This window comes from Octopus sinensis, linkage group LG4 (genome assembly GCF_006345805.1).
Source record: "Octopus sinensis linkage group LG4, ASM634580v1, whole genome shotgun sequence".
In the NCBI taxonomy this organism is placed as follows: Eukaryota; Metazoa; Mollusca; class Cephalopoda; order Octopoda; family Octopodidae; genus Octopus; species Octopus sinensis.
The window spans coordinates 83,039,051-83,053,569 of record NC_043000.1 but is presented as its reverse complement, the minus strand read 5'-3'; the positions used below and the strand labels follow the sequence as shown (position 1 = coordinate 83,053,569).

General features: G+C 35.8%; 1 protein-coding gene across 1 annotated transcript in view; it reads left to right on the top strand.

Annotated features, from left to right (window-relative positions):
* The window catches only part of LOC115210519 (cilia- and flagella-associated protein 54-like), a 229,776-nt gene that overhangs the window by 145,242 nt on the left and 70,015 nt on the right, over positions 1–14,519 (top strand). The window contains exons 36-39 of the mRNA XM_036502203.1: positions 800–918; positions 7,073–7,315; positions 10,736–10,956; positions 14,230–14,468. Coding sequence (XP_036358096.1) covers positions 800–918; positions 7,073–7,315; positions 10,736–10,956; positions 14,230–14,468 — 822 coding nt within the window. The remainder of the gene's footprint in view (positions 1–799; positions 919–7,072; positions 7,316–10,735; positions 10,957–14,229; positions 14,469–14,519) is intronic.

Genomic DNA, 14,519 nt, shown 5'->3' with positions numbered 1-14,519 from the left:
CATTGTGCATAAAATAGATGTTGTTTCATTAACGACATGCTGTCAAAAGCACAAATCTGCAACTTAGGTTGTTTATCATGCTGCTAATTTAATTCATCACTGCTCTCTCTCTCTCTCTCTCTCTCTCTCTCTCTCTTCTCTCTCTCTCTCTCTCTCTCTCTCTATCTATCTATCTATCTATATATATTATATATATATATATATATATATATATATATATATATATATATATATATATAAATCTGTCTGTTAGACTTTGAAACAGTAGTGGTACAAGTCAGTGATATCAGCTTTTAGTTGTGTAATGAAACTTTTGATACCTCATGAAATAGATTTAAAGTGATTTTTAAAAAGCTTTACTTGTTATCAAATGTCTGTTATTAAATGTTTGTTTTTATATTTATTTTGTTGTGTCTGAGGAGAGTCATATTTTCTTAATGCCTTATTATCTATCATACTCACCTGTTCAATTTCCACTCATTTATTATCTATATATATTTTTTCTTTCAACATTTTCATTGCTTTTGCCACCTTGTCATGGATGTCCACTATTACAGCTCCAATAACAGACAGAATCAGCATCCATTGACAAGGATGCAAAGGCAATGAAAATTTTAGAAGAAAAAATATAAATAATAAATGAGTGGAAATTGAATCAGTGAGTGTGTTAGATAATAAGGTATAAAGACAATATAACTCTCCTCAGACAACAAAATTTGCTTTAACACATGAATTCATATAAAGAATCTTGCAAACCAGACACAAAAATAAAGTCTTATATTTATATTTTCCTAAATAGAAGAAAAACCTCACTCCACAAAGTACTCATCAGCTCATTCCAAACCTCATATTGAAATAAATCCTGAAAGCACTTATGAATGCTTAGGTAAAATGTTCATTCTCTTCAGAACAGCACTTGTGAGTATTATTCCATACTTTTTACTTCTACATTTGTGTTCAATCTGCACGAAATAACAGCCAAATATCTTTCAAATACTATTCTTTTTTTTAAAAAAAAAGGGTTGTGTGGGGGAAAGGACATATCAAATAATTTTATCTGGGATACCCATAAGAAAAGATGTAATGGCTATGATTGGAATGCCTTTGATCTGTAATAATTCAGATAAATTTATTATCATTGTTTCAACATTCACTTTTCCAGGCACACATGGGTCAGCTGGAGATTTGTTGACATGACTTTCATACAGCTGGGTGCCCTTCCTGTGGTCAGCCTTCACTTGTTTCCATGTATAGTACTATTTTCCCATACCTAGACATGTTTTTGTGGAAGATTAGGAATAAAATGCACTGCTTGCATGATGATGACATTCATTTACAGTCATCACGCAATGTCAAGGCAAAGAGACAGTGATACACACACACACACAGACAGACACACACACACACACACACACACACACACACACACACACACACACACACACACAAGCATGCATGCATACACACATATGCACAACAAGTTTCTGTTGATGAAATCCACTTACAAGGTTTTGGTTTGCCCAAGGCTATGATAGAAGACACTTGCCCAAGGTGCCATGCAGTAGAATTGATCCCAGAACTAAGTGGCTGCGAAGCATATGTCTTACTACTCAGCCACATTGAAGCATAATGTTTTATTCTTTTATTCTTTTACTTGTTTCAGTCTTTTGACTGCAGCCATGCTGGAGCACTGCCTTAAAGGGTTTTAGTTGAAAATATTGACCCCCAGGACTTATTCTCTGTAAGCCTAGTACTTATTCTATTGGTCTCTTAGCTGAACCGCTAAGTCATGGGGACATAAACACACCAGTATCAGTTGTCAAGTGATGGTGGCAGGAAAAACACAAACACACACCCATAAATATATACATACATACATATATATATATATATACACACACACATATATAGAGACGATGATATACGTACATATATCATCGTCATATATCATCGTTATCATCATCATCAAATTGAGTCTGGTGCAGCCTTCTGGGTCACCAGTCCTCAGTCAAACCATCTAACCCATGCCAGCATAGAAACTGGACATTAAACGATGATGATATATATATATGTATATATATATACATATATAACAAGCATCCACTTCAAACGCAACCTGCTACAAGTTTCCTCATTGACCACAAGGTAAGGGATTGGGGAACCCTGTCAAAGGCTTGTTCCAAGTCAATAAAAACTAAGTATAGGGGTTTATCTTTGGCTAGGTATTTCTCCTGCAGTTGCCGTACCAGGAATATAGCATCAGTAGTGCTTCTACCTAGTTATTACTATCTAAAGCATCATCTTTCCCCTTGTAGCAGTTGACTATGGTGCTGCTATGCCAGTCATTGGGTATGACTCCATCATGAACTACCTGGTTTACAAAACGGGTGACTAGGCCATAGCCCACACCACCATATGTTTTAAGCATCTCAGAAGTGATTCCTGATGGGCTTGGGGCTTTTCCTGGCTTCATAACCTTAATTGCTTTATCTACCCAATTTCTGTCTGTTCGAATAGCTGGTCCTTCTACTGGGTCAACATTTGGCAGGCTCTCCTCCTCCCATTCATTCTCCACATTCAGCAGTCTTTCATAATGGCTTCTCCAAGCCTCTTTCTTTTCAGAATCATTAAAAGCAAGTGCACTTTCATCCATGTGGACACATTTCTCTCCTGTGACATCACAATTTTCTCTCACACACTGTCTTGCAATCAGAAATACTTTAGTTCTTTGGTCCTCATGTCACTGGACATTGACAAACTTCTTCTTTTCTGCTTCACCCTTGGCTATGTATACCTGTCGCCCAGCCTCCCTTCTGGCTATCTGGTACAATTCCCTGCTACCCCCACCCTTCCAGCCTTTCCAGGCCTGTTTCTTTGCTTTAATGGCTTTGTCTACCATATTATTCCACCACGTCACTTTAGGTCTGGAAGGGACTTTGTACCATCCACAGATTTGGTCTGTGGTACTCAGTAAACTGTCCCATAGGAATTTCCAGCTACCTTCTATGTCCGAGTTCTGTAGCTCCTCCTCCTTCTCATCAAATTTCTTGATGAGGATATCCCTAAATCTCTGATCATGTGAAGGGTTCTTTAGCTTCCAAATTCTTCTTTTCTGGATTGGTCTGCTTCTTGGCATCCTTCTGGCCTCGAGTCTAGAATCACTAATGACTAGGTGGGTACATTCTTCACCTGGGAGGGTCTTTGTATTTAAGAGCAGCCCTGTGTCCCACAGTCTGGTGATGATGAAATCAATCACCTGATTAATAGGTTACCAGGTTGCTGTCTGTCTTCCTGAAGTTAGTGTTGGAGATTAAAAGGTTGCATGCATCACAGAACTCCAGTAGCTTAGTTCCCTCATCATTTCAGGAACCAATATTATGGCCCCCATGCATACCAGTGATATACCAGATTGCCACCCAACATGCCCATTAAAATCTCCAGCCGCAATAATGAGGTCACTGCCACTCATCTTTGAGGTAACCTGTAGAAGGGTATCATAAAAGTGGTCCTTCTGATCATTTGGTAGGCCCACTTGTAGGGCATAGGCAGAGATAATTGTAGCTGTGCTGTTCTGCAGGACTAGCCTAAGCTTAAGCACTTTATCACATACCTTGACAACCTCTATGACCTTATCCACCCATTTCTCTGCAAGGACTATGTCTACATCCTCTACTCCATCCATGTTTCCTTGCCAGAAGATTTTATATCTATATGCTTTGCCTGTGAGGATCCTAGCTGAAGCTCCTCTCCATCTTACCTTTTGTATGCAGCATACAATGACACATCTCCTTTCAAACATCTCTACAATCTCACTAGACCTACCTTTCAGTACCAACTCTGAAAACTGGGAAATGAATCTGGGGTGAGGCTTGGGGAGGAGAGATGTTATTCAGCACCTGAAAAGAAGAGGGTGGATGTCGTGTTTGTATTTTAGGCATGCTTCACCTGTTCTCACATCCGACCTGACATCATACAAACATTCAAGCGTGTTCAGATTGTTGCCCCTACTGGAGGTAGGAGTAGGTGTTAGAGGCATTGTAAGTATAAGTATTATGGTCATCGTAAAAATGTAAATTTAAGCGATGTTGCAAATATGGATATTCCAATGTTAGATTAAGTAGGGAGTCAGCTAAACTGGTTGAGTTTTTCCAGGGAGAGGGGATTGTAGGTATGATGGAGGGTACCACCGGTGGTGAGGGGATGTTTCAGACAGAGAAAGAGAGGAAACAAGCTCAACCATACACACAAGCACGCATGCATGCACACACACACACACTCACACACACACAGAGGAACAAACACACATGTACAGCCCATTAGCTTTCTCCTTCACTTGATATGTCCATGAAAAATTATCAGGTAGTTGTTGGCATATTTCTAGATGGAACGAAATGAAACATAGCTGGTTAAGTGGGTGGGCAGCTAATCTAGTTGCATTTGTCCCAGGAGAGAGAGAGAAAGTGCAGGTAATATAGAGAACAGCACTAGTGGGGAGGATTGAGAAGAGATATCTGGTAATGGTGGTGACAAATTTCTAGACAGAACAAAACAAAATGAAAGATAGCTGGTTAAGTAGGTGAGCGGCTGAGCTAGTTGCATTTGTCCCAGGAGAGAGAGAGAAAGAAAGAAAGAGTTCAGGTAATGCATAGAGAACAGCCCAGTGAGGAGGAAGGGTTGGGAGAAAAGAGATCAGGTAATGGTGGTGGGAGGAGAGAGAGATATATCCGGTGTAGATGGTGGGAAGATAGAGATAGAGATATCCGGTATTGGTGGTGGGGGCGGGAAAGGGCAGGCACACTATGAACAAGCAAAGTTTAATTTGGAGAGATGGTATGAGGAACGAAAATAATAGTAATAATAATAATAATATACATTCAGAGTGTTCATGGTGGATGAGAACTGAGATCACAGAAATGAGAAATTAAACCAAAGAACAAGAAATTTTAAACAAACCAAGAAATGAGTAATTATCTTCGTGAAATTACATGAGAGATGAAGAAGTTATATATTGAGGGGTCAGCTTAAATGGTTAGCTTCTGAAAAACTAGCTGTTAGTAGCTAATACATTTAAAGTGTTAATGGCGAATGAATGTATGAAAGATCGAAAAGAGAAAATCTTAACTTAGCATCATTTTGCGACTGGGCAAGAATATGTAGGAGGTGTGTGTAAACAGAACCAGATGAATGGAATGGAATGGAAGGGAGCACATGGGAGAAAAATTTTTAAATATATATATGTAAATATAATATGTGACAATTATTCGGTAGCCATAAAATTCTGAGTTTTGGATGTCGAGGCGGAAACCCACGCCGCCACATCTTCAGTTATCTGGCTATTGAAAAAATGCTATGAAAATGACCGTTAAACAAAGGGAAATTACTGTGTGATTGACCATTATTAAGAAAAAAGAGCTTTTAGAATGACTGCTAAGTAAGGAGAGGGAGTAAAGGTAAGGGAGTAAAAATGTTCATAGCAATCACGTAAGCGCGTATGTCCATACCTACACATGCGCACCCACACACCCACTTACATGCGCCTATAAGTATTTACTCATCCACCCTCACTTGAAACACACACATGCTCACCCACGCATTCGCCAAAAAATATATGCATACCTGCATACATGCTTGCACACACACAGCACACAAAAAAGGTTCATGCACATACTCACATGCACGCCCACACACACGTCTATATACACACAAACCCACACACATCCACACGTGCGCACAAAAGATTCCATATACATGTCTATATACACACAGGGAAAATGCGGGGTGGAAGGTAGAATACAGAAAAATATGTGTAAAAAATATATGAGCAATAAACCTATAAAACAATATCTCTATAAATATGTAAAAAATATATATATGAAAAATATATAAATATATATATCAAAAATATATAAGAAATATAAGTAAAAAGTATAGAGAGATAAAAAGCTTGTACGTGGACACAATATAGAAAGCAAGTCCTATCTGTAATCTCGGTAGGAACAAAATCATAACAAATATTTAGCTACATATGGACATGATCCAAAATGTTCAGTTCTTGAATTCAGACATGTGGCGGGGTCTAAGCTGCTTTTCCAGATGAGCCATCATGTGTGCGTATATAGATGTGTGTGGGTATGCATGTATATAGACGTGTGTGTGTGTATGCTTACGAGCATGTGCGTATATAGACGTGTTTTACTCTTATTGCTTATTTTTTTATACTCCTTTACACATTTTTCTGTATTTTGCCTTTAGCTCTGTTTTTCTTGTGCATGTGTGCATGTAGACGTGTGCATGAACATTTTTTGTGCATATGTGTGTGTGTGTGTGAGCAGGTATACGGGTATGTATATATTTTTTGGCGAATGTGTGGGTGAGTATGTGTGTGTTTCAAGTGAGGGTGAATGGGTATATACTTATAGGCGCATGTACGTGGGTGTGCGGGCGTGCATGTGTAGGTATGGACATGCATGCTTACATGATTGCTAGGAAGATTTTTACTCCCTTACTTAGTGGTCATTCTAATAGCTCTTTTTTCTTAATAATGGTCAATCACACAGTAATTTCCCTTTGTTTAATGGTCATTTTCATAGCGATTTTTCAATGGCTGGATAACTGAAAAGATGGTAGTGTGGGTTTCCACCCCGACATCTGAAACTCGGAGTTTTATCATGGCTACCGAATAATTGTCACATACTATATTTACAGATAAATTCCTCTATTTACATAATATCGAGGTCTCTTTCATTCTTTTGTTGTCTTACCATTTCTATCTATTTATCTATCTATCTATATCTATATATATATATATATATATATATAGGGAGAATTCACAAAAAAGCAAAAGACGAAGGCAGGTGGTGTAGACAACATACAGATGTATTAGTATAACACTCAGGAAGTGAAAAAATATGTATAAATATATATGTGTGTGTGTGTGTGTGTGTGTGTGTGTGTGTGTGTGTATAAATATATATATATGTATGTATATATATATATAGTTCACTGAATAGCACTGGCTCAATTTTTAAAATTATAATTAACAATATAACACTATACTTTTTGAACATTTCAGATTTTGTCACACCGTGGAGAACTGTGGTCAAGTTTCCAAAATATGAACAAATTATTGTGGGATATTATCCAAGCAATGAAATTACGGCTTGTAAGAATTCATCTGGAACCTACACCTAATAGTATCTTTATTACTTTGGAATGCTATCAAACCTTGATTTATCCAGTATTGGCAACAGCAGCTGATTTATTATTGGATATGTTAAAGAGATTTAAGAAAACCACTGAAGAATCTAGCTCAGCAGTAATTTTCTTTCATTTATTTTTAAAACTGATTATTATATAGTATATATAATATTATTATATTGTATATAGTAGTCAATTATTGAACTTCTAATTTGTGTTACTTCCTCAAAAATAAAAATACATTATAATTTTCTTTTCTCTGAATACAGGGTGTGGTGAATAAATTGTTGTTTAAATTACGCAAAAATGAAAATAACACTGACATCTCATTTTAACAGACGTATTTACTAAAATTGCATTAAAATATCTTGAAATACTAAAGAATAAATTTATTCAATAAAATTGCCATTGGCTTCAACCACGGCCTCCAGACAACTTCAGAATCTCCTGCAACTCTTCTAGAAGGTCTCCTTGTTTAAGTTGGTGAATGCTGCCATAATCCTTGCTTTCAGTTCATCTTTGGTGTCACAAGGAGTTTTGTCAGTCTCTCACTCAACTGCACCCCACACATAATAACCAAGGAAGTTGCAGTCTGGGGAGTTATGTGGCTGGGATGTTAAGAGTGATGTGAACACAGAAATTGTGTGACAGCCATGACTGGGTTGTCCTGCTTGTGTGGCATGGTGCAGAGTCTTGTTACTAGATATAGGGTCTTCCAGCAGCTACCCTCTTGACCCAGGGCCGCACTACTTCCTCCAGGCACTTAATGTAGGCTTCTGTGTTGAGTCTGAGGCCGTGTGGGAAGATGAATGGAGATATAATGTTGCCATTACTAGTGATCCCTCTAGACACCATAATGTTGACTGGATGGTTGATTTTTTTATCACTCTCAGTACATGTTTTGGGGACATGGTAAACCAATGGTAGTTCTGTGTGCTCACCATCTGATCTTGGCAGAAATTTTTCTTGTCTGAGAAAAACCAAAGCATGTTTGATTGGAGGGGATGCTTGAGTTTGTTCAAAAGCTTTGTAGCATGGTCTTTCATCTTGTCCTTGATAGCTTGGGATAAAAATTGGCCCTTTCTCAACTTGTATAAGGAATACTGAATGGCTTCATGCAATACCTGCCTGATAAGAAACTCAGACACTCTTATGTCCTTGACAATCAACCTAATTGACTTGAAGGGATCATTGTCAATCATAGCCTAGATCTCACCAACAAATTCAGGAGTTCTTTTCTTATCAGAACGATAAGAGGGAATTTTTTAAGCTGCTGTACCTTCATAATTACCATTTGACTCATTCAACTGTTTCCGAATCTTCTGCACTGTCCTCAGATTGACACCCAAACACTCTGAAATGTTTGTGTTGGAGCTTCTGGCATGAATGCCAAGCAGTACAGCGTGTTTCCAAATTTTTGGCAGAGTGAATTGCGTCAAGGTGCTGTTTTTCTCACAGATGGTGCCCAACCGACTCTACTATACTCTATAATCAACAAATCAAAAACAGACAATGTGCATGCACAAAATTAAAAATATAAAATGGCAACAATTTACCCATCACACTCAGTATAAGTGAAATGTAGATTGTAAGCTTGTGTATTTTAAGTATGACTGAATTGTGGAAAACAATTTAGATTCCTAAATGTTTCTTGATATTATGCTGACCAAATTGTTGATAGTATATTCTCTGAAAATGTGACTGGTTCAACCTAACTTCAGTGCATCTTCACACATTAATTTATTTCTTTGTAAAGAGTAGCCATGTCATCTTCCAAAAGGTTAATGGCTCGTTCTTTTACTTGACTGTAAAATATATCACTGTTTTAAGTAATAAAGGCCTATATTAACCTCAATCAGAACTGCACATTATTTTCCATTTGAATAGTCTACGATACAACTTCCAATCTGCTAGATTGAGTCTTCTGCAGAACATCTTCAAATTCTTTATTTAAAAGAAGAAAATCAAAATGAAATCTGTTCCTGTGATATCTAAACATCATGAGTACATTTAGACTTGTCACTTAGGAAGATTTTAGCATAAGTACCAATTCAAGTACCCAAAATACTTTTCTATTTTGTTCCTGTTTACTTCCATTCTTTTGTATATACATGTAACATACATTTTGTTTTCGGTCAAATAAGGATATTATCTAAAAGTTCGGTTTCAGCAATCTGAAATTATGACATTCATAAATGTCATTTCTCAATCTCATTAAATTAGAGACTTTGTGGTTATTTAAGAAGTCATTTATAGACAAGGATGAACTGAAAGCTAACAAGAAATCTGGCTAGGAATAGATCTAGAATAAAGTGTCTTAATAGCAGATATGTAAAACAAAGCTTTAAAATGTAATTGTTTTAGTTTATATACTTCCAGCCAATTCTTTTGGAATAGCAAACTACATTTGTTTGATGATTCATTGAGAAATGGCTCTATATTTATTCAACTTTTACAAGGAAAATGTTGACAGTGATTGAAGTTTCAGCTTGCTCACTTTGAACTCACTGTCAGCCTATTCCTTGTAAAAGTTTAATAAACATGTACTCTTCTAAAAAATATTGAGTAATCCTTCAGTTTAATGCTAATTGTTTTTATATATAACTTTACATGAAAACAAAACATTAATATATATACATATATATTTATTCATCTAGTTACTGTTATCTGGCTTATACTGTGTCCCTTTCTGTTTGAAGCGTTGATAGTTAATAATAGTATCAAACTTTAGCACAAGGCCTGTAATTTTGGGGAGGGTAAGTCGATGTCATCAACCCCAGTGTTCAACTGGTACTTATTTTATCAACCCTGAAAGGATGAAAGGTAAAGTTGACCTTGATGGAATTTGAACTCAGAGCATAAGGATGAGTGAAATGCCACTAAGCATTTTGCCTGGTGTGCTAATAATACTGCATTATTGATGGTTAATATTATCAGCAGTGCTATTTGGTTGTCCACAGTCAGGACTCCTCAATTTGCTGTCTCTTCTCAACTGAAAATTAATAGGTACCACAACAGAGCAATACTGTTATAAATGACACAAACTCTTAGTGTGGGAGTGATATGTCATCAGTTTGCAATATTTAGCTTAGTTGTTTTTAGAAATATAACTTGTAGAAGTTATCTCTCTCTCTCTCTCTCTAAATACACACACACACACACACATAAATGTATAAACATATATACACACAAACTACGTATACCTTACTTTTGATAATTAGTCAAAGTCAGTGTTCATTAAGTTTCAAATCACATTCTATTATTTACTAATACTAATTAATTGTCTTTATATCATTTGCTAATACCAATTAATTGGTTCATTTGTAAAAAGCATGTTTATAGAATAAGAATTTCTGACTGACTAACAACTTCAAGATTTCTAGAGAAAACATTTAACCCCCCCCCTCCTCAAGATATTGTATTGTCTCAACTCGTCCCTTGGGCTATTGTAACTTCTATTACTACTATCATTATTATTGTTACTACAACGATACTCACCCACCGTTCTCATTACTACATTATTTTTTATCATTTACAGTCAACAGAAAATGATTCTTTTAAAGCTGACCCTTGGTCTAATACACAGACTGACCTTAAAGGGAGTTGCAATCTCCATTTTGATCCAGTTCTTGATGATGTCACTGTTGTTGATGGTCGTATTATTGAGAAAATCTGCAAAAGAGCCATAATTGTTCTTCAGTATAAGCAAAAATGGGAGACTCTTGTTGATATTATTCTTCGCTTCAATGCTTTGACAAAGTAAACATAATTTGTATTTCATTTTATCTTTTTTTATTGTAATCATTATTCAAATGTTTGTACCGTCTTTAATAATTCTTTTATAAGTCTTTATAGATTATGATATGAACTCCCCTTATTATATAGACCCCTGCCCACCAGAAGATTGTTGTTCAAATTCTACTTTGCTTATAATCAAAAATCTTCCTCTCTTAGCGTTATAGATTATATAGGCACATGTATGACTGTGTGGTAAGAAGTTTGCTTCCCAACCACATGGTTTCTGGTTCCGTCTCACTGTTTCATAACTTGGGTAAGTGGCTTCTACTTTAACAGACCAAAGCCTTCTGAGTGGATTTGGTAGATGGAAACTGAAAGAAGCCCATAGTATATATGTGTATGTGTGTGTGTTTGCTTGACAATTGGTGCTGGTGTGCTTATGTTCCCATAATTTAGTGATTTGACAAAAGAGACTGACAGAATAAATACCAGGCTTAAAAAACATAATTACTGGGGTTGAGCCATTTGACCAAAATTTCTTCAAAGTGGTGCCGAAGCATGGCTGCAGTCTAATGATTGAAACGAGTAAAAAATTAAAGAAAGCTACAGGCTATATAGGTCACTGGCTATATAAGCCACTGGATATATAGGCCACATGGTGTGTAGTTAGGTTGCATTACTTAATAATAAAATAAAAGGTGCCCTATACTTTGAAACAACTCAAGAGCTCAGTATCATGAGTATTGAATAGTTACATATGTTACTAACAGATGCAGTGTTAATACCAAGAGGTAATATTTATCCCCACTTAAATGTGGATGTTCTGTGAGAACAAACTACACAAAGGTAAACACCATGAGTGTTCACTGGCTAATTGTGACACCAGCACCTGTTCTGGCACTGTTTTCCTATATATACCGCTGGCAGGGAGATAGGTTGCTACTATCTCTAACAGTTGAATGTCCATTATTGATAAGGCCAAAGAAGGTTGAATACATGTGATGGGTGGTTTCAGCACTGAAGGTTGAGGGGATTTATTTCGCCACTAATGGTATAAACAAGAGTGCATTTTGCACCAAAAGCCTGTATGTAAGTTTCTCTCATGGTATCTACAGCATGATATTTGAATTAACTTTGCATCTGCTTTTGCCAAACAAGGCCAGCATGCTGGAAATTGATTATGATATAATTTATTGTTTTATATAGCATAACTCTATGTATGATAGAATAATATATGTAAAACTTCATAGCATAACATAAACATTTTATGACACAGATGTGGCTGTGTAGTAAGAAGCTTGCTTCCCAACCACATGATTCTGGGTTCAGTCCCACCACATTGTATCTTGGGTAAGTGTCTTTTACTATAGTCTTAGCCAACTAAAGCCTTGTGAGTGGATTTGGTAGGCAGAAACTGAAAGAAGACTATCATGCATGTATGTATGTATGCATGCATACATGCCAAATAAACACACACACCATACTTTTGTTTTTTACTTCAGGTTTATTATTGTTCTTATTTTATGCCCTTTGTCTGGAAATCATTCATTCTGTATATTCCACGTGGACTAAACAGAACAGGAGGAGACACATGGGATGGAGAGCCCCTGAAGAGGTCACAGGATATGTGACTAAAGATTTCTTGGCAAAGGATACAAAATATGAACAATAATAAACAAGTGAAGAACAAATATACTGTGTGTGTGTGTTTATTTGCCCCCCAAAAAAAAAAAGAAAATGACCATCCCGAAATATCTGTTTCAACATGCAATTTCACATCAGAAATCTTGCAAAATAAATATGTAAAAATATTTTAATATTATTTTCTGTAATTAATTTTGCACTGGTAACAAGTAACTGGTATTACCCATATTCATGAATAACTTTTGATAATCAGAATAGTACTTTAAAAACCTCCACAATTTTTTAGTTAACATTTTCAATATGAGTTTCTTTGCGATTATAGAAAAATTTGCAATATTTGAGAAAAAAACTAAGCATTGGAAAATATAGTTTGCTGAGAAAATAGTTAAAAACAAAGAAAAATTAGAAATCACATTAATTTTGAATGTGTTGTAATGAGAAGAATTACAGTTTTAATCAAAACAAGATCACATTATTTAAGAATGAACCCCACAAAAATTGTTTATTAAAAATTATTAAATAAAACAACAATGCATTAACTATAGATAAAATGGGAAATAGTTTCACTGAGTAATTCAGTTGATATTTTCATTTAGCTTGAATGTTTCCACTTGTAAATGTAAATCTCTGTCACAAGTCTGGCCCCAGAATTACTTACATAGCCACAATTGTGGTCATTCTAAATGTACCACTCTGAGTACTACCAAAAACATGTAATTCAGTACTTGTCCCATAGTCATCATCAATTAAATTTGCTCACACCCATCAACCTGGTGAGGAGTATTGTAAGAAACTGAGTGGGACAAGAAGCAAGATCAGATAAATAACTTGTTTAACCTAATACAGGGTTAACAACTATCTAGCAACAGTGCATGGAGACATAGAAATATTGGAGATAGTGAATGTGAGCACTGTTAAGAGTAATTTGGGAGTGATAGGCCCTTGTTGCTTACTCAAATCCAGTACTCAATTAGTGTGGAATGTGACAGCTGCTGGTAATCTTAGCCTTTCTAGCTATGTAGGTGAATACCTACTGCAAGTTAATCACTGTCCAGTTTCACAATATTCTGATGACTAGAATATATGACTTGAGGGGACCAGGGGCCCTCTTGTGAAAACCATCCAACAACCACCACCCCAAAAGCATGTTCATCTGAATGATGTAATCTCAGAGGAGGTAGCTAAACATGCAAAATCATTTGACATGTAAGCTGAAACAGCTACAGTTACACAGCTTCCGTTTTCTACATGAAATATTTTAAGTTTAGGAAAAATAATTATTATTTGACTATTTAATAATGTCAAATTTCTTTTCTTGTGATGTACTTTTGTAATATTTAACTGAAGAATCTACCTATACATAAAGAAGAAAGGTTTTTGTATGATGATGTAGGTCATAGAAGAAATAATTCAATAAAACATTATCATGTTTGTTTTATGGTTTCACATTCAAATAAGGATTAGATGCCCATTTTAATAAGATCGGTTTTCCACATGTGAAAAACTGGTAAAACTTATGAAACAAGTGATGGAATTTGTGAATGTGAATGAACATCATAATGACCATTCTAAATTCATTGTTTTATGAAAATATAAAAGAAACAGTTAATTATTCTATTCAGTGCAATTATTCATCTTTATGGTTTTCAGTGAGAAATTTGCTGAATTTACATTTCCTCTGTTAGTTAATGCTCAACTTCACCTTGAGAAACAGTGTAATTCTGAAAAGGCCTTTGTAGCAGCTGGTTTAGAACAACTTGTTAACAACCCTGATGGGAGTCTCAATACCAAGAAATATTTGAATCTACAGCTAAAAGTCTCTGCAACTAAACCTAAGCCTGTTCCTTTGGGTACTTATCTTGATGCACGCAGTTATAATACCAACAAAGGTAAGATATCAGAATAAAGTTATTTCCATTTTTACATATTGTCCTTATTGA